Source organism: Phodopus roborovskii, unplaced genomic scaffold, assembly GCF_943737965.1.
Source record: "Phodopus roborovskii unplaced genomic scaffold, PHOROB, whole genome shotgun sequence".
Lineage (NCBI taxonomy): Eukaryota > Metazoa > Chordata > Mammalia > Rodentia > Cricetidae > Phodopus > Phodopus roborovskii.
The window spans coordinates 27,922,471-27,946,945 of NW_026126480.1; the positions used below are offsets into that span (position 1 = coordinate 27,922,471).

The 24,475-nt window shown below is 44.4% G+C and overlaps 1 protein-coding gene across 1 annotated transcript in view; it reads left to right on the top strand.

Annotated features, from left to right (window-relative positions):
* The window catches only part of Iqck (IQ motif containing K), a 112,474-nt gene that overhangs the window by 65,883 nt on the left and 22,116 nt on the right, over nucleotides 1–24,475 (top strand). Inside the window, exon 8 of the mRNA XM_051192795.1 lies at nucleotides 16,877–16,988. Coding sequence (XP_051048752.1) covers nucleotides 16,877–16,988 — 112 coding nt within the window. The remainder of the gene's footprint in view (nucleotides 1–16,876; nucleotides 16,989–24,475) is intronic.

Consider the following 24,475-nt stretch of genomic DNA (forward strand, 5'->3'; position numbering starts at 1 on the left):
CACAATTTCTGGACAATAAACACTTGTCTCAGAATTATCTGTGTATCTTTTCTGTGCACTTTCTTTGTTTATGTGAACTTCCATATGTGTCATTCTGCTGTTTGTTAAGTAAGAGAGCTCAGTGGTTAAAAGCACTTGTGGTATAAACCTGTGTTTGATCCCTGAAACCTATAGTGGAAGGAGAGAACTAGTCCTCAAAGTTGTCCTCTTACCTCCTCGTGTAACCTATCGCATATGCATGCCCTTCTTTCCCCACCACAACACACACACACACCACATCATATCCCCCACCACAACACACACACACACCCCACATCATATCCCCCACACCACAACACACACACACCACATCATATCCCCCACACCACAACACACACACCCCACATCATATCCCCCACACCACAACACACACACACCCCACATCATATCCCCCACACCACAACACACACACCACATTATATCCCCCACACCACAACACACACACCACATTATATCCCCCCCACACCACATCATATCCCCCACACCACATCATATCCCCCACACCACAACACACACACACACACACAGAGAGAGAGAGAGAGAGAGAGAGAGAGAGAGAGAGAGAGAGAGAGACAGACAGACAGACAGACAGACAGACAGACTATACCTTTGCATGGGCTTTTGAAACCTCAGAGCCTATTCCCAGTGACACACCTCCCTCCAGCAAGGCCACACCCCCTAACCCTTCCTAAACAGTCCACTAACTGGGGACCAAATATTTAAATATGTGACCCTATGTGGCTTATTGTCATTCAGAGCACAACTGAGATCAGTGTTCTAGAACATGATGCATTATATCCCCCACACCACAACACCACACACACCCCACATCATATCCCCCACACCACAACACCACACACACACACGCGCACACACACGCACACACACACACCACATTATGTCTCCCACACCACAACACCACACACACCCTGCCTCTTTGTTTAGTCCAGAGGCACTATTTCATACCAGCACACATCTATCACACATCTGTTCTGACTCTGGGTTTTGTTGGTGACTGAATCAGGGTTTTCCTCGGCAATGCAGGCTGGCCTGGAACACTTGATCCTCCTGCCTCTACCCCTTGATTGCACACTCAGTTTATACGGTGCTGGGAATCGAACCCATGGTTTTATGCATTCTAGGCACATGTTTTGCCTGCTGAACCACATTCAAGCTCTACTGCCTTCTATTTTTTTTTCTTTTTATTGGCCTGGCTTCTTTATATTTCCTTCCGGTTTGTTTTGGGGCTTTCTGAGGCTTCCTTCCCTTCTAGAGAGGGCGTCCCTGGTGCAGCTGCTTTAGGGAGGGCCTGGTGTATTTCCTCCCTTTGTGTTGCTTTTTAGCCCTCTCTCCCTCTTCTTTCCTCTGGGGAAAGAAACACAGCTAGGTGAACCCACATGACAAAAAGCAGCACTTCCGTTCTCATGCAGGGACCCAGGTGAGGGCAGATCACAGCTGACTCAAGGGTGGTAGGAAACAGCTTTGTGTGAGTCACACTCATCTGGCCAATTGACTGTGTGCTCCCTAGATTACGTATTTAAGGCAATGGGTTTTTTTTTATTTTATAATTGCTTTGAAGTTATTTACTCTGCATCTAATTCCAGCTAATTGAAGCTGGTTTAGCATGCAGTTTAGCAAATGGACTCTACAGTTAACTAGTTCATCCATTTATAGTCATCCTTAGTAGGCAGACAGCTCTGCTTCAAACACTTCATATGCTTTAGGAAATAAGGCTTGCATTCATGCAGTAGGCTACCAGTCAGTGCAAACAAACCAGTAGTGAGCAGTGTGAAGAAATAAACCTCATGTAGTGGTGTATACTTGTAATCCCAGCATTTGAGTGTGAGGCAAAGGGTTTACTATGAGTTAAGGGCCTTACCAGCAATCCTAGCACTTTGAAGGTCATCCTCAGCCACTCAGGGAGTTCCAGGCCAGCCTTAGACACATTACAGCCTGCCTCTAAAAGGGGAGAAGGGTGCTGGGGCAATAGCTTAGTTATTAAAGTGATTACTGTGCACACATGACCATCTAAGTTCAATCCATTACATTCATGAGAAAAGTGGTGCGTGTGATGATACCCCACTTGTAATCTCAGCACTTAGAAGGTGGTGACAGTTAGATGGGCTCTCTGGTTATCCTCTGTAGCCTGCTTGATTGAGTTCCAAGTCACTGAGAGACCCCCATCTCAAAGAAAACCAAACAACAAAAAACGGTACCAACAAAGGCAGGAGGTGGTCCTCTGGCCTACACATACAGGTGCACATACATTTACATGAACACACACACATAGAAAACAGAGTAGAGATGCTTGGGGTGTAGCTCGGTGATAATGCATATGCTTGCTACACTCAGTGCTCTGAGTTTCATCCCTAGCATCCTGACAAAAGAAAAAACAAAAAAAAATAGTTTTTCAGCTATCGTCAAAATTATACCACTTAGTAAATCACCCCAAAACCAGCATCCAAAATGTGAGTCTCCTCACACAGGGTGTGATCAGGCAGACTGAATATGGACCGGGCTCTAGAGATTATGTGATGTGTTCTATTCAGTTTTGTTCTAGAGCTTCCTGGGATCAGCAGGTCACCAGGGGCATGTGCTTGTCATAGCAGAGTTTGAAAGCTCTCAGAGGGGTGAGCAAAACACACACCACATGTCCTGGCTGGTTTTATGTCATCTTGATACAAGCTAGAGTCATCTGAAAGGAGGGAACCTCAGTTGAGAAAATACCTCCATAAGATCTAGCTGTAGGGCATTTCTTAGTGATTGACTGATGTGGGAGGATGCAGCCCATTGGGGGTGGTGGCATCCCAGAGCTGGTGATCCAGGGTTCTGTAAGAAAGCAGGCTGAGTAAGCCATGAGGAGCAAGCCAGTAAGCAGCATCCCTCCATAGCTTCTGTCTCCGGGTTCCCAGCACTGCTTGAGTTCCTGCCTTGACTTCCTTTGATGCTGAACAGTGATGTGGAGATGTAAGCCAAATAAATCCTTTGCTTCTACCCCCCCAAGTTGCTTTGCTCATGGTGTCTCATTGCAGTGCTAATAATCCTAAGATGCCATGGGTCTCAAGGCTGATGCACAACTCACGGCCAAAGCAAGAGGTGGAATGTACTAGCTGTATTTGTAGGCCAGGGTAGATGGTTTGAGTGAGCTGGGGATGTGTGGCAGAGGGGCTGAAGATGATTGAAAGACTGGACTCCTGGAGGCAGCTTTCAGCAGGCTGCTGGAACTTGAGGTTTTATGCTTTGGGTAGAGGAGACTAGTAGTCTCCAGACATGGTGGCTCCCCCCAAATTCCCTGTCCCTAAGGTTTGTATAAGTAAGGTGCACACGCACATACGTGCATCTATGCAGAGGCCTGTAGGGAGTAAGGTTTTTCCTCCCGCCGCCACGCCAGCCCCAAATAACACACTGAGACTCTGTATTTGATATAATTGTGTTGGCCAGTTACTTGTTTCTTATCGGCTAGCTCTGTCTTAAGTATTAACCCGTTTCTGTTAATTTAATATTTCCACGTGGTCTTCTTACCAGGGAAAGGGGCTAGCGTCTCGTCTCCCCAGTCTCTCCATCTTGACTCCTCCTTCCTCTCCTCCTTATCTCCTAGTCCCTCCTATCTTCCTTTCCTATTGGCCAACAGTGCTTTATTCATTAACCAGTATGAGAAACATATATACATAATGACATCTCCTATCAGAGGCCCACTTCCCAAGTGATCCTCCCTGGGCATCATTCACTATGCATTTTGAGGTACATGGAACTTGCCATATAGGCTGGGCTGGCTGCCCTGCAAGCTCAGCGATTCATTTGTCTGAGCCTCTCACCCATAAGTACTTGCCACTGTGCCCATTTTTTATGTGGGTTTTAGGGATGGAACTTGGGTTCTTACTAACTGAGCCATCTCCCACTAGGTTTCACACTTCTGCAGAGACCTTTTCCACAATGTACCATAGAAGGTATGTGTGACCCTTAGAGCCCCCAGAAATACCTTTTATAACATAATCTGGAAGCCAGGCAGTGGTGGTGCACAGTTAATCCCAGCACTCAGGAGGCAGAGCCAGGTGGATCTCTTGAGTGGATCTCTTGAGTTTGAGGCCAGCCATGTCTACAGAGTATGTTCTAGGCCAGCCAGCACTGCACAGAAAAACCCTGTCTCAAAAAAAAAAAAAAAAACATTAAAAAATAACAACCTAATGGTGCACATTATTATTTCTGTGGGAGAAAAGGAGGAGCCATGTGGTGATGTTTGCAACCTTGCTGTTGAGCTCATAGTCTACCAAGAGTGCCATCTTCACCTGGGACTGATTGGAAGGCAGGGCCTCAGGCACCACTCCAGACCTCCTGAATCAAAAAGGTGACCTCTGTGGTCTTCTGCTTCATGCTTACTGTTACAAATGTCAGTGGGTTTCATCATGACATTTCCATACATGTATATAAAGTTTTGCTCACTCACCCCTCCTGTCCCCACAACCTCTCCTGTTGATTCCTTTTCCCAACTGGGTTCCTTCCAGTCCCCCTTTCCCCACTGTGTGTGATCCAATGAGGGTTGCTTACAGGAGCATAGACATCTTGCCAGTGCCTACACCGCTGAAGAGAATGCCTCTCCCTCCCCAGCAACCACTAACTGCTTATAGTCCCTCCCACCAGTGATGCAGTTTTGTTTGTTGAGACTGTGTTCATTGTGTAGTCAGAACTGGCCTTGGACTTGTGAGCCTCCTTTCTCTGCCTCGCAAACATTGGGATTAGAGGAAAACATTAGTCAATCCTCTGTACAAAAAAAAAAAAAAAAAAAATCTGTTTCTTAACCAGAGGGAGCAACCTGGGTAAAGAGGTTTGCATTTTGGCTTGCCAGCCCTGTGACTATCAACTATTTAAATTATTCAGTTTTTCTTTTCCTGAAAATTGGGACAACAGTTGTATCCTATGACCCCCCCCCACACACCTTTCATCCCCACCTCCTTCAGCTGTGAGGGTTTGGCTTTGTTGAAACCTGTGACCCATGCATTCAGTCCTATGAGAATATATTTCTGCTTGTTTCTTGGTAGTGTTCCTTAAGTACTTGGTTTCTGTTGGATTTTTTTTTTATCTTGCCTGAGAAAAATCTGTTATTTTTCAAAGCATCTTTTTGCTCAGGATAGAAACTTCTGCCTATGCCCAGCAGGACTCTGTGCCCCAGAAAGAAGGCACCCAGTTGCCATGGTCCCCATTCAGGTCTCCTTGGGGCAATGTCTGGCCACTCAGCAGGCTGAAATAGGCCACAGCACTATAAATAGGGGCCTTGGGCTGCTGTAGGGTCAGATCCCTGGCCAGTCCCCACCTCCCCCTTCCCTCACCCATTTCTGTAATTATTTAAATATAGCTACAAGTATGATTTCAGGTATATGGACCCCAAATGCTTGTCAGCTTGCCTGACTGTAAGCAACTCCTTTCTGTCTTGCTGTCATTAGTATAGTGGATAGTATTGTCAGTACAGTGGACTGTCATTGTCATCTGTTCAGTGGGTGGTATTATCATCATTGCAGTGAGAGGTATTGTCATCAATGCAGTTGTCATTGTCGTCAGTGCAGTGTGTTGTCATTGTCATCAGTGCAGTGGTTGTCATTGTCGTCAGTGCAGTGTGTTGTATTGTCATCAGTGCAGTGTGTTGTATTGTCGCCAGTGCAGTGTGTTGTCATTGTCGTCAGTGCAGTGGGTGGTATTGTCATAGTGCAGTGTGTTGTATTGTCGTCTGTGCAGTGGGTTGTCATTGTCATCAGTGCAGTGTGTTGTCATTGTCGTCAGTGCAGTGTGTTGTCATTGTCATCAGTGCAGTGAGAGGTATTGTCATCAGTGCAGTGGGTTGTCATTGTCATCAGTGCAGTGTGTTGTCATTGACATTTGGGCTTCAAAAGCCTAATGCCAACTACCTCCTTTGTCATGTGCCTTGATTTAGTACTGAACTTCTTGGAGCTTCATTTTGTCATTTACAAAACATGCTGACAGTAATACTGAATTCTAGTTCCTAGGGTAGAGGTGGAGAGTAAACAATAAAAACACATAAGGCCAGGACTTGCCAGATCATCAGAAAGGCAGAGTGTAACTGAAAACTCCCCTTCTTCAAAGTTACCAAGAATGTCTTCAAGGGCTAGGGGTGTAGTCTAGTTGGTAGAGTGCTTACCTAGCATGCATGATGACCCAGGTTCATGCATGTCTGTCCCAGGTTCAGTCCCCAGAACCAGATAAAACAAGAACATGGTGGCATATATCTGTGATCCCAACACTTGGGAGGTGGAGGCAGGAAGATCAGAAGTTTAAGGTCATGCTTGGCTACATACTGAGTTCAAGGCTAGCCTAGGCTACTTAAGAACATGTCTTTTTATCTTTATAAAGAATGTATTAAATTATTTTTATCTTTAGCTGACTGTGGCAGGGCAAACCTGTAATTAAAACACCCAGGAATCTGAAGAAGCAATATCAGGAGATAAGAGTCTAGCCTAGGCTACTACTACACAGTGAGAACTTGTCTCAGAACAAACAACAAGCAAACAATAGACTTTTCAGTTTTAAGGCATGCCTAACTGGCAGCCCAAGGGCTGTGTATATCCAGGTAGCTGTGAATGAAATTTATCACATTTATAAACCTCAATGTCATGTTCCAGTGTCAAAAAGCTGAATACCTTTGTATGATGACAGCAGAGCATAAACTAGTGGGGACTTGTGATAGGTCTGTACCAGGCAGATTGTCAAGGAGAGACAAGAAGGTCAGGTGATGAGCATTCTGCTTGGCACCCTGGTAGCTAACCTCCTCTGCTTTCTGGAGTGCTTTCCTTTAAAAGTGAAAGTTCACGGGTCAGTTTCACTGCTGTGGTTGAGTTTCTTTGGGCAAACAGCATAGATTGTGGAATTTACATAGCAGCACTTCTGTTTTCTTCTGTTGGTCAGAAAAAGCCACAAGGTTGCATGGATTTAAAGGCAGAGGATAGACTCCCATATGTATATGAGAGTGGGGCTCCTATAGCCAAGGACGGCCTTGAGTTTTGAGACCCTCCCGCCTCTCTCTACCTTCTGAGTCTGGATTATAATAGGACAGCAAACCTGGTTTATATGGAACTGGGGATCAAACCCAAGAACCCAGAACTTTGGGCTAAATGAGCACTCAACCAACTTTTTTACCTCCAGTTCCTGAGTCCATCACTTAATGAAAAGAGTGACAAAGGTTTTGTTATCATTGTTTGTTTCAGACAAGAATCCAGGTGACTCACAAAAGGTACAGTGCAGTAGCTTTCCTCCTCCTCCTTTTTTTTTTTCCTCTTGCTTGTCCCAGTACTAGAGATGGAACCCAGAGTCTTAGGCATACTAGACAAGTGTACTCCTAAACTGTATTCCCAGATATCTGTGTCTGTCTGTCTGTCTGTCTGTCTGTCTGTCTGTCTGTCTGTCTGTCTGTCTGTCTATAGACAGTGTCACATTATGTAGCTCAGGCTGTCCTCAAACCCACAGTCCTCTTGCCTCAGCTTCCTAAGTGCTAGGGCTATATACTGACATCACCATACCCAAGGTTTCTCCATCTTGAGCCTGCATTGGGACTTTGCACAGATGACAGCCCCCCCCCACACACACAGGAGGGCTGGGTGGGTCCTGAGAATTTGCATTTCAAACAGGTTCTCAGATACCCTTTGAGAGTCCCTGACAGAGGCATCAGTGGTTTTCAAACTTGACCTTGCATTAGAACAACCCTGAAGCCATGGCTTCTGTTGCTGTTTGACTTCAGGGGCTATAATAATACTGAATTAGGAGTTTATTTGCCTGTCAGAGGTTCAGCTTTCTCTGAAAAAAAAAAAAAAGTGGCAATACTATATACCTCATAGATTTCTTCTGAGAATTAGTAGTATGTACATAGATATCTCCTAACATAGTGTTCACAGGTCCCTCATTAGAAACGCTCCACAACTGTTAGCTAAGCACTGCCTAGAGAAAGAGCTCAGAGTGGGGGGGGGGGGGAGCGATCAGGTCCTTGGCACAGTGCACTGTGGTTTAATTTAGTTTGTAGATCACTGAGAAGTTCATCAAATACCATAAATGCCTTTGCATCAGATTCATCGCTAATCATCTGGACACTTAGTTATCAAAAGAAGCTGGATGAACTTTATCTGAACTGTCATCAGCGAGATGTGGGGGAAATTCCATTTCTTTTAAGTATGTGCTGTGACCTGTTGTTTCCCTCCTCACCCTTGAGAGGGACTTCAGTACAAAAATAGGTGTGGCTTCCCGGGAGAAGGCCTTCTCAGATCCGGGCATTGCAGGAAAGGCAGCTGGTTCATGAGTCACCCAGATCCTGCCTTCCCGACTACGGGCTAACAGCCCAAGAGGTCTCACTTGCCTCACATTGGAAGGGTTTGCAATAATCAGCATGCTGTTCATGTAGGAACTGAAAGAGCTGAGCTGTACAAATGTCAGCATCAGGGCTTGAAGCATTAAGTTCATTCCTTGCATTCTCTTCCGGTGGAGCAGGGTGTCCTGGACTTAGGCTCGTTGGAATCACTTGGAGTTCTGCAGGTCTTGTTCTACCCACTGGTATGCATTGGTACCTCAGGTGGGGTCTGTTTCTACAAAACCCAGGTGACACCAATGCCATTCATTGACCTGAGAAAAATGTCTCAAATTAATAGCTTTAGAAAGAGCTGGAAGAGGCAGCACAGGAAGTTGGGGTTTGGAGCTCTGACGCCCACACAAGGGTCAAGGCAGAGGTCTGAAAACTGCATCCAAAGGACCAGATCCAGTTTGGTTTTGGTTTTGGTTTTGGTTTTTGAAACAGGGTTTCTTTGTGTTGCCCTGGCCATCCTGAAACTCACTCTGTAGACCACACTGGTCTCAAACTTAGAGATTCACTGCCTTTAATCTTGCCTCTACTGGGATTAAAGGTATGGGCCACCACTGCTAAGCTTGTTAAGCTTGTTATTTGGGTTTTATTCTTTATTAAATAAAGTTTTTTTTTTTTTTTTTTTTTTTTTTTTTTTTTTATAGCAGTTGAGATTGGACCTGTGGCCTCAGGCATGCACATTTTACCTTTTTATTTTGAGACAAATTCTTACTAAACTGTCCACACTGGCCTTGAACTGGTGATCCTCCTGCCTTAGTTTATATAGTAGATGAGATTATGCCATCTGGCCTAAAAATAAAATTTTATGTGCACGTAGCATTGTGCCTGCAGCTGCTTTTATGTTGTAATGGTTGCATTAGATTGGTATGAAAGAGACATCAAGGCCCACAAAATCAACAATATTTATTATTTTTTTTCATCCCAGTAACAAAGTTTACTAGTTATATAAGACCCGCAGAGGGCATGGACCCTCACGCCCCTGCTCAGGAAAGGCGCCCCCCCAAATCATTCACGAGAAGTGGTCTTGATGCAAAAGCATGAGGTTTTTATATTCCAGTGCACTGGGGTCCGCAGCCATACTCCACGTGGGGTAGAGGACTGGGAACCCTGGGTACAGGGTTCAGACAGCTTTCATAGGGTTACAACAAAGCCCGCGCATTACAAACCAATCATCTCATAGCATCCAGTGTGGACCAATCAATTTGAACTATCCAAGCCCATGCTTTGCCCAGGAAGTCTGCTTTTGATAGGGCTCCTGGGTAGTGTGGCACGGCTCATTTCCTGTTCACATTCACTCACAGGTGCTGTCAGTAACCCACCCTGTTGTAAACAGTCAAGAATGACCTTTTGCCTACTCACTGCTAGGGGGCATAGTCTAGGAAAAATTAGGCTAAATTTTCCCATCCTTACAGTTAGAGACATGACCTCAGGTGTGGATAAGCTTGGAGTTGGAAGTAAGACCCTCAAAAGTTACAAACTCCTGATTTTAAAAGTGAACCCCCCCAAAAAAGAGAAGTCAGCACCAGCACCGATTGGAACATTTGGGCCCTCAAGTACAGCAATTTGAATGCTTGAAGTAAGTGTGTTTACAATGATTATATAGATTTGCTAGAACAAAATATAGGCTATATTGGAAGAACAAGTCAGTATGAAAAAAGGGGGAAATTCAGATTTGAAAAAGAACTGAGTGCAGTCATCACAATGGAAGTGACTGAGTGAATGGGCAAAGAAGGTTCAGTGGTGGGATGCTTGCCCAGCATGCTTGAGGCCATGCTTCTAGCCCCAGCACTGCACACCACACACAAGTGGGGAAAATTATTTAAAAGAAAAACACACAGACAAAAAAATAAAACAACCAAACAAACAAAAACCAAAAACAAACAAACAAACAAAAACGAACAAAACAGGCAGTGTCCCTCAAGTTTCAGGGAACCTCAGCGTTGTCACCCAGGGAATCTGTTAAAACTCAGCTTCCTGAGTTGTAGTGGTGTGCTGATTTCACAGGCTTGGCTGGAGCCCATGAATCTACAAACTCTTGAGTAGTACAGAGGTTGCTGATCCATGGATCATGTCTCTAACTTGCAGATAGACACAGCTAGAGGAGCCATCAATGGGAGTCAGGTCTGGGAGAGAGAATGAAGTACTAGGAGGAAAAGCAGCTGAGATATGACAAAATGAGATGCTCCAATGTCAGTGTACTAGGAATTGCAGAGTGGACAGTGGGATGAATAGTGGAGAAATCACATTTCCAGAAGATACTGAATCCTGACTGAGCTGGATAAAGACAAGACCATCCTAAATGCTCGCTGTGTAGCCATGGGACACTTGGAGACATATAATCCTCAATGCTGTCCTGCAGCAGAGATTCCTTACAAAGGGAAAGCCAGAGAGCAATTATAGACTTCTCATCCGGCATAGTAAAAGCCCTAGACAGTGAAGTGTAGTGTCTGCTGGTCTTGGGGAAAAACAACATGGAACCTAGAATTACTTTCCCACTCACCCATCATTCAAGAGCTATAAATATGCCTTTCCCAAACACCCCTCCTGAAAAAACTCTGCAAGATGAGTTTAAATAGAGGGGGATGAACCCATGAGGAAGAAGCTGTAGGAAAACCACATAGAGTAAGATATAAGCAGGCATTAGCCCCTGAGGAAGAGCTGCACAACAAATGCCAGTAGGTGATGTAAAAGAACAAGGAGATTAGAATTGAAACAATTTCAAGGCCTGCATCATGTGGGAGGAGACTTTATGATAAGTTTTACTTTTAATTTATTTATTATTAATATTACAGCAACTTAAAAAAAAAAGACAGGATTTTCAAGCTGGGTGTGGTGGTGCCTTAATTCCAGCTCTTAGAGAGCAGGTGGGTCTATGTGAGTTCAAGGCAAGCCTGGTGTACACAGTAAGTTAAATCCATGTCTCAGAAAAAAAGAAAAAGGACAGGGTTTTGTTATTGTTGTTCAGATTGGCCTCAAACTTACTATGTGGCTCAGGCTGCCTCCATACTTAGAATTCTCCTGCCTCAGCCTCCCAAATACTGGGATTATAGGTCTGTGCCACCACACTTGGCTTATAGCAACATAGTGTTGCACACCTGTAATCCCCACACTTGGGAGACTGAGGCAGGAGGAATCTAAGTCTGAGGACACTCTGGGCTGTATAGTGAGAGCCTGTGACAAACAACAACAACAAAACATAAGTCAAACCCAACCAACCAAATAAATAGAATGTGAAATACCAACTGAGTGGAAGAAACAACTGGAAAATAGAAACTGGATGCTCTGGAACTCAGGAAAGAGCAGTAAATACAAAAGCATGAAAAATTAAAAGACAAAACCAGGCAAGAGAACTAAGGACATCAGTAACCATAATAAACGTACATAGAACAGCTTGTCCCATGGTTTTCAGGCTGGGTCATGAGAGGATAGCTTCCATACTAGAGGTATAGAAAATACAAAATAACCCAGCATGGTTGAAAGCAAAGAGTTGAGAAAAGATACCACATAAACACTGAGCAAAAAGAAAGATGTCCTACCATTGAATGGTCGATAAAATAGCCTGTAAAGTTAAACACATGGGGATTTAGATGCCCTCAACAATAAAGGTCTATGTGTTACTTTCTATTCATTAGATTTGTGTGTGTGCTCATATATATGTAGTGTGTGTTCATGTATACATGTGTATGTGAGTACATATGTACATGCCAGAGGTCAATGTAGAGCCTTTTTCACTATTGTTGTCCATCTTATATTTTAAAACATGGGATATTTATTATAACAAAAGATCATTACATCTAATAGTGCTGACCATTTAACCCATTCAGTATATACATGTCAAGAATTAGCTAGAATCTTCTCTATCCTATAGAAAAGTGCCTGGCCTTGATTCCTGCAACCACCTTCTAGTTTAAGAAAAGATCTCCCATGAACCTAGGGTTCTCCAATTGTCTAGACTTGCTGGGCAGGAGGCTCGCAGCAGCACCACCGCCTTCCTGTTCTGAGAATACAGATGTGCTACCACACTTGATTTTGTGTGGGTGCTGGGGATCCAAGTGCAGGTCCTTCACCAAGTGAGACATTTCCCCGCTCCTTCATTAGATGTTTAAAGTGTTGTTCTCACCCACTGACCAAGCTGGTGGTTATTCACAAAGCTGCCAACACCCACTGTTGAAAATGCTGCTCCAGAACAGAGTTCTAGACTTAACACCCCTGAGGCATTCTACAGTGCAGGTGGATGTCAGTCACCGTGCCTGCCACTGGACACAGAGCTCCTTAGACAAAAGGAAATGCCAGTGACTTCTAGAGCAAGCAGCTGACTCTGCTCTGTTTTGATTTGGTTTTGCCAAAGATCTCAAAGGAACTAAGCTTCCTTACAAAGAGAAAGTGGAACTTGCTAGCTATGTGTTCTGGGACTTTTATTAGGTAATGGAAAAGAGTTTTGGAAACGTCTCCCCTCAACATCCCCCCCCCACCACTTCTACATGTGGAAATAGGTCTTTAGAATGTAAAGTCCATTGGTGTAATCATTGAGATGTCAGCCCATGGCAAAGACTTCATAAGAACCTACTGGGGGACATCTCATGCCAATTCCAGGGCTGGCACTTGTGAGCATCACTGAAGGGCCCGTCCATTCTGTTACTTCTCCAGCATCCTTCCAGGGACTGTGATGGATTAAGTACTTTCCTTCAAGGCAATTAGGAAAGCTTGAGGGAATAAGTGATGTCGGCTGTTGCTATGTGAGTGTCTGCTTTGCCAAGAAGCAGGGAAAACAAGTGAGCTAAGAGTGGTTGGGAAGTAGAGATGATGAAGGGTGACGGCAGAGTCCCCCACCCCACACAACCCCAGAACCTCTGCACCAGATGGCCAGAGCCCAAAGTTATGAAATTAGAAAACCATGTATGTGCTCAGCGCTTTGTACACTCCTGGGAGAAGACCACACTTTTGATTGAGTCACTGGCTCCTCTGCTTTGGAGCATTCAAGGAGTTAGAGGATTCACCACCAGAGATGAATCCATGCTTTTCTTTACTAGTTGATTTTAAGAATGGTGAGCACAAAGAGAGCTTATGTAGACATGTTTTTGTTAGCACTTTAGGTGTTGCTTTTGTGCCAACTCCATTTTACAGATTAGGAATCTGAGGTTCCAAGGGCATAAGCAACTTACTCAACAATGTGCAGAGCTGAGATTCGGTCTCAGAATGTTGGGTTTAGAGTCTCCTTCCCTCTTCCTTTCCCTCCCTCCCCTCCCTTTCCCATTGTTTTATGTATATGATGTGTATTTCTGTCCACATGGATGGGGGTGGGTGGATGCACTTGTCACAGTGCTCATGTAGTGGCCAGAGGACAATCTTCAGTGTCACACCATGCTTCCCACCCTGTTTGAAACAGAACTCTATAATTTGCTGCTGTGTGTGCCAGGCTCTGATATGTCAGCTTCTAAGGATGGCTGTCACCGCCTCCCATCTTGTAGGAGTACTGGGTTATAGGTAGGTGTTGCTGTGCCAGGCTTTACATGGGTTCTGATGATTTGAACACAAGCCCTCACACTTACATGGCAAATGCTTTACCCACAGAGCCTTCTCCACAGCCTAGAGCTGGCTTTATAAACTGACATGGTTCTCTGAATGCCTTTCATCAGACTCATACATAATTGAAAGAATTTGATGGTTTTAGGGGCATTAAAAAAAACTGATAGCCAGACTCAGCGTGCTGCTCAAAGAGCACTTGCCTAGCATGTTCAAAGCCCTGGGTTTGATCCCTAACAAGGCAGAATAAATAACTATAAATCACAACAAATAAAAATTGACATCTGCATCAGGAAACTTCTGCTTTGTTTTGTTTGTGCGCCAAAGTCAAGTCCATAGCATCTGTCACATTCCTGTGCACACTGAAAAAGCAAGCAGACTCTTCATAGTGACTTCACAAAGTGGCCAAGTGGTGGGAAGCCACAAGAAGGGAAACCACTACATGGTGATACCACACTGCACTCTGGTATTTGCTGATGAGCTCAACTCCTGCCATCTGAAGCGCTTCCCTAACTGGGACAATAGTCAGTGGGATTAGCCCAATTCAGTGGATGCCTGCTCTCCTCAGCTCACAAAAGCCTTCTCCAGTGCTCCAGGCTCTCCTGGCAATGTTGGTGGGTACCAACAAGGCTGCTGCTGCAGCAGCACTATGCCAATGTGAATGGCACCCAGGACAAAATGAAGAAAGTCAAGGAAAAAGGTGTCTGGCCGGACAGAGGAGATCACACGGTAGTGTCAGCAGAGCCCTGTGGACAAACGCAGACTTTGGATGGGTGGGCAAACAAGTGTTTGTTTGTGATATAGGTCAGGGTCAAACAACTATAGGGAAATAAATATTTAAGGAAAAATGTGGTGTGGGTAGGTGTTCACAGAACTCTGTTCATAATAGTAAAAGTTGGCAATAACCCCAGTGTCCATGAAGAGACAAATGGATAAATCATACAGTAGCATAGTTACACAGTGGGCCGCTCTACAGCAAGAAAATGGGATAAAACATGAAGCTCTGTGTGAGTGAAAGAATCCAGACACTAACAGTTCATGGGCAAATGATTGCATTTATGTGAAATATCCTAGATATGGAAATCCACAGATTCTCTGGAGTCTAAAACAGATTAGTGGCCAGGGCAGGGAGGAGAGAGAATAGGGAAGTACTGGTTAATGGGTACAGAATTTCCTTTTGAGGTGATAAGAATGTTCTGGAACTGGATGCTTGGAGGTGGTTGCACAATGTTCTGAATGTACTTAGAGCCACTGAAGTATACTTCAAATGGTTAAATTGTAGTATTTATGTTGTGTGTCCTGGCAGGGAGGAAGATGTGCAGGTGACTTTAATAACCATTGCTATGACCACAGCAGGAAGCTCAGTGACTGGGTGGGAAGTCTTAAGATGGAGGCTTGAAAAAAACTGATGGACACACACCTAGGTGGCCCCCACTGGATGGCCCTATCAGCAGGGTTGGGGAACAGCTCCTCTTTAGACATGCTGTGGTGTCCCCCTGACCTCTCCCTGAGCTGCCTTTGCTTGTTTCCTGCACCTGAGGTTCCCACTCCAGCTTCTGATTGTCCTGCAAGTCAAAGTTATGGATTCTAGAAGAAAACAAGGACACTACCCCTTGGGCACATGGAAACCATGGAAAGATAGGTGCAGTTACCATCTGGGAGACCACTGACCTTGACATCTAGTGTGTGGAGTCCCCAGATTCACATACTAATTCCAATACAGGGGCCTATTCCCTGGATTATAAAACTGTGGCTTCATTTTAATGAATGGAGCTGATTGTGAAAGGGAACCCACAAAGCGGCATCTTTGATAGTTAATTCCAAGAGCTGTGTAACTGTTACCATGGAACCTTCCTTGGACATTGTGGTTGTTCTTTGTCTGTTGTTCAGCGACTTTAACTTCTTTCTCAGGATAAACTTGACATGTAGTTACCCACTTAGGCTTGGAGTCAGCTTTCTGCTGAACAGTCCCTCCAGCAAATGGGCGATGGAAGGAGGACTCAGGATGGAGAAGGGGGTGAAAGGCTATGCACCACACCTACACACCTCCCCCTAGGCACCCTTCCCTGGAACACCATCTACTCTCTGTTCATCTTGGTTTTCCCATTGTTAGAACGGGTCCAATCATTCCTACCAAATAGAATGAGTGACAGGGTCTCTTGGGCCCCATGCTGGAGTCAAATTCTCTGTGTGGTTGGAAGATGACCTTGAATTTCTGATCCTCTTGCCTCTATCTCCTGAGTGCTGGGGTTTCAGGAATCTGCCACCACATCTGGTTCATCAGGAGTTGGGGTGGAGCCAGGATTTGCTGGTTATAGCTCAATATTAGATAGAATATATATAGAAGGAAGAAGACACTCAATCAAGGGCTATGAAATGGAGCTTCCTGCCTCAACCTCCCAACATGCTGGGATTCTAGACATATGCCACTATGTCTGCCTAACATAATTAATTTTTATGTTAATTACATGTTGAAATGATAAGATTTTAAATATCAACAAGTGAATATTAGTTAATGGGTATTAATGCTATCAATTATCTAGGTTAAATAAGATATATTAAACATTCTCATCTGACTCTTTTTTCAAATGAGGAGAAAACTTAAAATTACACATTATATTTCTATGGGACAACCCAAATCTAGAATATTCTCAATATACCATCAGTCTGGCAAAGCCTCACAATCTCATTTGTGCTCAAGTGTGAAACAGACTTTTGGAGTATAGGTAATTCTCTGAGAAGAGTGCTTTCTAAGAATCAAAAGCACATCAAACTAGGGCTGGGGTGTAGCTCGGTGGCAGAGCACTCGCCTCGCCTGCATGAGGCTCTGAGTTTGAGCCAGGTGCTGCAAGAAAGAGTTTTACAACATCCAGTTGATTCTGAAGGCTTTTCCATGCAGAGTTGTTAAGGGGTGGTGTGAAAGTGTGGAGAACGGGCCCAACTAAGTTTTGTAACCTTTCCCAGGTTCGCTGTGACCCTGAGATTCAGGAACTGCGACAGTGGCAGAAGAAGCTGCGTGAGGACAAGCACATCCGCCAGCGTGTGAAGATCTTCTGGGCTAAACAAGAACAGAAATGTGAGTGGCGGGCTCCACAGCTCCTGTTTATTCCGGAAAAGGCTGACCCTTCCCCTGAGCTCTAGAAAAACTCTCAGAGGCTGCGGAAACTCTCTCTCTCTCTCTCTCTCTCTCTCTCTCTCTCGTGTGTGTGTGTGTGTGTGTGTGTGTGTGTGTGTGTGTGTCCTGCTCTGCAGCAGCTATAGAGTTCACAGGATGTAATTCACATGGCCATTTCCCTCCTTGAGGACAACTTCTATGTATCCTGTACCTGAGAGCTTTTATCATCTAGCTATGAGACTCCAAGAACAAGCCGTGATTTGGGGATCTATGTTAATGCAGGGTGTGCAGGTGATCACCCTCCCCAACTCCTGCTGTGTATCTGAACTTCAGTGCATTTATTTCCATCTTCCTTTTTGTTATGGGATGTTCCATGTGTCAGTTTGGCTGGCCCAGGGGCTGCTCAGTTAGTGTTGGTGAATGCTATTTCTGGGTATAGCTATGAGACTGTTTCTAGAAATTGAATATGAATTTGAACTGGTAGGCTGAACAGATTGCCCCTCTCTAGTGGTGGGGACCTGAATAGGAGAAAGGGTCAGGAGGTTGAATTAATTGCTGGTATTATGCACATAGCCCTGGTCTCCTCCTGCCTCTCCTCCAGTCCTCCTGGGCCTCAAGCCTCAGATGTGGGCTGAACCAGACCCAGTGGGCTCTCCAGCTTTCAAACTTCTGATCTACCTCACCACACAAGTGGGCATGCTAACACACACATGTACACACCCCTCTCCACTCCTCCCCTGCTTGCAGATGGCAGATGGTGCGGCTTCTGTGAACCAGTACTTGGTATTTCTAAATCACCTTATAATGTGTATACTTTTGTATTGGAAAAAGACCATGTCAGAATGAACACCAGCATATTAACCATGGTGGGATTTCTGTTTTCTTCCCATTTTTGGCAATTGTTTTTCTGTTTTTCTTATTGTGACTATATACTAAGTTAAAGTTTAAAAATGAAAGGGGGGGCACTGGCATGATGGTTCAGTCAGTTGAAGTGCTTGATGTGAGAGCACTCCTGTTCAGCTGGCTCAGTCCTGGCCTTGCTTTAGCTCAACTGCCATTTCAGTTCAGTTCAGAACTGGGACTCAATCAGGGCTGTAATCAGCTTAAAGGTCACAGGAAGCACAGTACACCTATTTATTGCTGCTGTTCTGTATTCTTTGGAGTTGATTTGCTGTTATTTGATTGATGGGCTTGGCTTGCTGTAGAGCAGGAAGAATAGAGTGGCCCGAGTGCCAGCAGCAGAGCAGAGTAGGATCTGCTGTCCCAGTCACCTGCTGTTTGCACCTTGTCACCTTGCAAGGGCTCAAAGAGGCTCCCACATTGCACACAGGGTCTTCAGTAAATATGACCAAATATAATATAAATCCCAATATGGTCCAGTGCTAAACTGCCCTTTATGTGAGACTCTGAGAAAAATTACATAAAATAAAAAGTTCTAGAGATTGTTCCAGGTTCATCACCAGTTGGAAGGCAGGACAGTATTAACAGCAGAGCTGCCCCAGGACTCTAGCTACCACTCCCAACCTTACATTATTGACTTCACTGGACCTTAGTTTCCATTTTTTCAGAATGGGACCAAAGTTGCATTTCTGCCACATACAGCTGTTAAAGGAGTCTCCTGGATGATCTTCAGAATGAGTCCTGGCACCCGTGAATGTCCCACACAATAGTATGTGGAGATGTGTGTGTGTGTGTGTGTGTGTGTGTGTGTGTGCTTTTGAGTGACTTGGGGTTTGTTTCCTTTGATTGACAGACCTTAAACTGTAGATTCCAAGTGGGACAGTGTTTATCTTATTTGTGTGTTGCCCAAAGCTTCACAAAGATCAATGGTCTACACTTATGTATTTGAGTCATGAAGCTCTTGGGCTTCATTTTACAGTAGAAGAAATAGAGGCTAGAAAGGTTTGAGCACTTGCCCATGGGATCAGTGAGATGGCTTAGGTGGTAAAGCGCTTGCTGAGCTTACGTGAGGACCTGGATTTGATCCCCAGTGTTCACATGAAAGTTGGGTAAGGTGGCATTACACACATCATCCCAGCTCTGGGGATGCTGACAGAGAAGACCCACTGGGGCTTGTTGGCTACCCATTCTCACCAACCAGTGAGTTCCAGGTTCAGTGAGACCCTGCCTCAAGAATTAAGGTGGAGACTGCTTGAGAAGGACACCTGGTATCGACCTCTGGCTTCCACACACCTGAATATGTGTGGACAGTGATGAGCTTGCAGCCACACATCTTTACTTTCTCATCTTCAAAGGCTTCCATAGAGATTGATACACACAAGCTCCCTACTCTCTTTTCCTTAGTGGTGCTGTAGCTGGAACCCAGAGCCACACATCCTAGGCAGGCACTTTACCACCTGGCTGCACCCAGCCCTGTGAGCTGCTCTCCTGGATTTTATCATTAGACCCAAACTTCTCAGGAATGGTCTTAAACACACCATATGACATGGCCCATTTCTTATCAGGGCATCAGGATTCTTGATGTCTGGGTTTATGTTGACTGAGTTATTTAGGTTGGGGCTGAATGAAGATGAATGTGCAGCCTGGGATACCCTGTGTAACTAAGAACTTACTGTTTCCTTCAGGTGTCATTAAGCAAATCATTTTGTGGAGGGCCAGAAAACAATATTTCCCTAGCCAAGGTGACACAATAGTCATGTCCTGAAGACATCCCATGTGGCAGCTTCTGTCCTTTAGATTTGCTTAAAGTATATATATATATATATATATATATATATATATATATATATAGTCGTGGTAGGTGGCAATAGTTTTGAGCTCCCTTTAAAATTTTCCCTCTGTGTAGGAATCCCTCAGGCAAATATCTAAGGTGTTCTCATAATACATTCTGGTGTGAGCAGCCTCTTGCAGACAGCGAGTCTCAGGGAGGGACAACAGCTGTCCCAGCAGACTCCTGGTCATGTGCAGTTCCTCTCAGGTTACACAGAGTCAGAGGCTACTGTCCCCAACAACATTCTCTTCCAGTCAGAAACAGTGTGAAGTTCTCCAGTCTCTTTCTAGAAGGACAGGTGCACAGATTATTTTTAAATGTGTGTCCTCAGAATTTCAGTCAAAGCAGTCCAAAAATGCCTTGAGACACAGTCAAAAATCCCATCCCAAATAATAGCATGCTTTTCGTTGTGTTTCATCAGTGATCGGTTTCATATGTTCTTTGTATGTGAATACTCCTCACTAAACCCAGTGGCTCAGGATGTGGTGAGCACAGAGCCAAAATAAGCACAGCTGAGAAGTCAGAGGGTAGAGAAAGATTTATTACCTGCAGGGGTTGGGGAGGGCACAGGAGTCACTTCCAGAGCCACGGTGTCCTCTTTGAAGGAAGGAAGCACAGAGATTTTATTCAGGAAACCTATGCATATGCCGATGGGAAAACACCTTATGGGCAAGCACATTCCTGATCATCTCTGTTTAAGGGCATAGTTCAGGAAGGGGAGAAGGTAGAGCATATTTGGGGGCACCCTTGGCTTAAGCACATGACTTCAAAGTTATAAAGTTAAAAATAGACACAGTAGGCATGCTCAGCTAGAGCAATGAGGATGATAGGCAGCTGCCTCTGGATGTGTGTGTGTGTGTGTGTGTGTGTGTGTGTGTGTGTGTATGCCACTCATTTATGTATTTACAGGTACATGATTATGTGTGTGTGGGCCAAGGCCATAGGACAGGCCCAGCTGTTGATCCTCAGCTGCTGTCCATCTTATATTGCTTGTCAGTCTGGTTTAGTTTGGAGACAGAGTCTCTCATTTGCCCAAACTGGCCAAGCAGGCTGGACTGGCTATCCAGCAAGCCCCAGGGAGCCTCAGCCTCAGGAATCTGCCTGTCTCTGTCTCCCAATGCTTTTAAAATGTGGGTTCTGGGAGATCAACTCAGATACTCATGTTTGCATAGCAAGCACTTTACCCACTGGGTCATATCCCCAGTTCCTCAAAAGTTCTATCTAAAGTTCTTGACCTTCCTAACACTTCTAATAGTTTCCCAACCAAAATTCATGCTACTTCATAACGGTAATTTTGCTACCGTTATGTATTGTAATGCATGTATCTGATATGCAGGATAGCTGATATGTATTGTAATGAATGTATCTGATATGCAGGAGAGCTGATATGTGACCCGAAAGAGGTCATGCCCCACAGGTTAAGGTGCACTAATACAGGGCTTTGTTCCTAAGTGCTGGCCTCACTTAGAGGCTGCCATGTTCACATTTTACTTGGAAATCTAAGAAAGGTCAGACCAAAAACAAAAACAAAAATTGTAGCAATTGCTTCCATAACACCAGAATCTATTGCACACACATGCAAGGATACACATACCTGCACACACACATACCCACGCATGCACACACACACACACACACACACACACACACGGGGGGGGGCGCTGTGGGGGAAAGGCAGGTTACTTTCCCATATGACATGCATTTGTATATATGAATAAATATGCTTGAAATGATTTTTTTTGCTTTGTGTTTAGAAGAAAGTGTGTGTGTGTGTGTGTGTGTGTGTGTGTGTGTGTGTGTGTGTGTGTTTGGTACCGTCTGTCAAAGGAAGTGTTTTACCTCCTGTTTCCCACCTGCTCATTTCACATCCCAGCGGCTTGTAGTCTCAGAAATATACTGTAACTTTTGGCAAACATGGCAATTGACTTAGAAAAAAATTAAGATTGTGGAAATAAAAGCCACTGAATGCATATGGCAAAATACCACAAGACTAGCTGCTGAAAATGTATTTAAAATAATCTAATACACAAAAAATGTGTATATTGATATTCAAGGTGCATAGCCTGCTGCTTTGATTAATGTAAAGATATGTCGTGTGCCAGGTATAGTGGCACATGCCTGTAATCCAGCACTCAGGAGGCACAGGCAGGTGGATCTCTGTGAGTTCAGGGCTAGTCTGATCTCTCCATAGTGAGTTACAGAAAAAAAAGAAAGAAAAAAAAGAAGTGTTGTGTGATGTTTGCCATATCAGCAGCTAACATATTAGTGCCATCCATAGCTTGCATTTGAAATGTGTATGGTGGGAACACTTAAAATTTGCTTTCTTGTCAGTTTCAGTGAACAGTAGTATACTGTCGTCAATTCTCCACTCTAGATTCCCGGAAGGTAGCCACTATGTAAGAGAAGGTGTGTGTGTGTTCTCTTCTTCAGCACAGAGGGTTTTAGAGAAAAGAGGAGGAAATACAACCTTTATATAACTCTCTTCCAGGAGAAAACAAAGCCCCTCCATTGTACATTAAGCAATGCCAATAATGATCTCCTCATGTGCCCACAGTAAATAGAAATACAGCTCTGAGCCACAGCAACAAAGGAAGCAGGACTACTGTCCTCACAACTAAACCCATTTATAGGAAGCAACCTTCCTGAAGCCGAGATTTGATTTCATAATAAAAAGTATTTTATCTCACTGATAAAAAGGACCATGTGGCACCCAGTGAGCATGGTCCCCTCAGTAACTACAACTCTGACCCCATTAGAGCAGCTCTCCCTCCTACAGAGCTTTGCAGCAGCCTGGGGAAAGGCATAGGAGCCAGGGAAATTCTTTTCATGGTATGACAAGTCTGCAGGTCAGATCTCCCTATGGCTTCAAGTATGTTCTTGGGCCAGAGATATGGCTCAGTAGTAAGCATTTGCACAGCTTGTGAAAGGCACTGGATTAATCCTCACTAGAGGCAGACACACACACACACACACATGTACACACACAAGTGCACACACACGTATATAGTATATATGGGGCGCACACACACAAGAGCACATACACACATGCATGCACACGCTTACACACACATGTACACACATATTAGTACACATTCATATACAACGGTGCACATACACAGGACCACTATGTGAATTATCATTCATGGTATTGTGTGGATTTATAGTCAGTGCCATCAACCCACTGTGGGACTTTGGGTGGGTGATGTCATCTTGGTGCTTCATTTCTCCTACTTGTAAAATGAGAATGACCGTGCCTCAGTTGTAATTGAGGCACAATCTAAATGAGATCATTGTTTTGATAATTCTATGGCTCTTTATTAAGAAATATGTCTATGAATTTAAGCTGTCATTTCAATTTAATCTTATTAGTTTTTTTCTCCCTAGTCTTCTCAAATGTTAATTCGTTCTGTTCTTTAACCCTCCAAAGAAATAAGAATTTGATTAGGAGACATCTAATGACTTCATGTCTTCCTTCCATCGGTTTTATTTTTAAGACTCACCAGAGTGTGGGGCTGTTAGGATGATGTCACCTTTCACACATAGATTCTTTTCCTTTAAAATTTGTGAAATCTGCCAGGCTGGGACATGCCTTCTCTTGAAATGCTTGCAGGCCCATGCTGTTCTCTTGGGATCAAAGTTCAGTCAGAGATGATTTCCTTTTTTAATGGTTTGGTCCTGAAATTTAATGTCCTAAATTTGTTTATGCAAATGTATTCTCCCAACCTCCTTTGAGTCTTCACCCACCCCCTGCCACATTAAGCCTTCTTCTTTGTACTTAGGAGTGCAGAAGTAGGGGAAGACTTATGATGGTTGATGCAGAGGGGTAATTTGATGGGGGTTGTAATCACTATGGAAACCAACTCTGGGCATTTCTGAAAGGGATTTTTTGGAGGGAGGGCCCATCCTAACTGTAGATGATGTCATCGCATGGGCCAGGTCCTGGAATGAATGAAAGGGACAGTGCCAGCTGAGCAGTAGCATTTCTTCTCTCTGGTGTCTCAGGCTTCCTCCTCTGTGACTTCCCTGTCACGATGGACTGTAGCTGTGAGCCAAAAGAAACCCTTCCTTCTTTAGGTTGCCTTTGTCAAGTCCTTTGTGACAGCAGTGGGAATAGTAACTGATATAACCTGATGGACTAGGTCTCCCAGTTCCTAGCTGGCAACCTTGAGCAATTGTCTTAACCTCTCTGCGACTCCGTTTGTATAGCAAGGAAATGGCAATGGTAATACTAACAACCACCCTCCACCCTCTTCCCTAAAGGGGGCTGCATGGTCATTAATCCAGCACAATGTGCACCTCACATTAAGTGGTCAAAGAAAGGAGACTGTTATATTGTCAAACCAAGTGTCCAACATCTGCTGAAAATGTGCTGTGATTAAACACATTTGGGTTTCTCCCAGAGCCAGAGTTCTGCTTCTTATTATTGTCAGTGGAGTCACAAGCAAGTGACTCTTACACCTGAGACTCAGTTTTCTTGTGTGACTGGAGACCATTAGGACTTTTCACAGAAGGCCCTTGTGGTGATCAAATAGGATAGCATGTGTAGTGTCAGACAGATGACTGTACAGAGAGGAAGGTAAACGGTATCTAGGTGTATTGAGGTATTCACTTTGTCTGCACCTGTGGCACTGATCACGTCTATTGGGGGTGGGGACAGGGCAGATGGATGTTACACGTGGGGGAACTAAGTCTGAGAAGGAGGCTCTGGGAGCTCTCT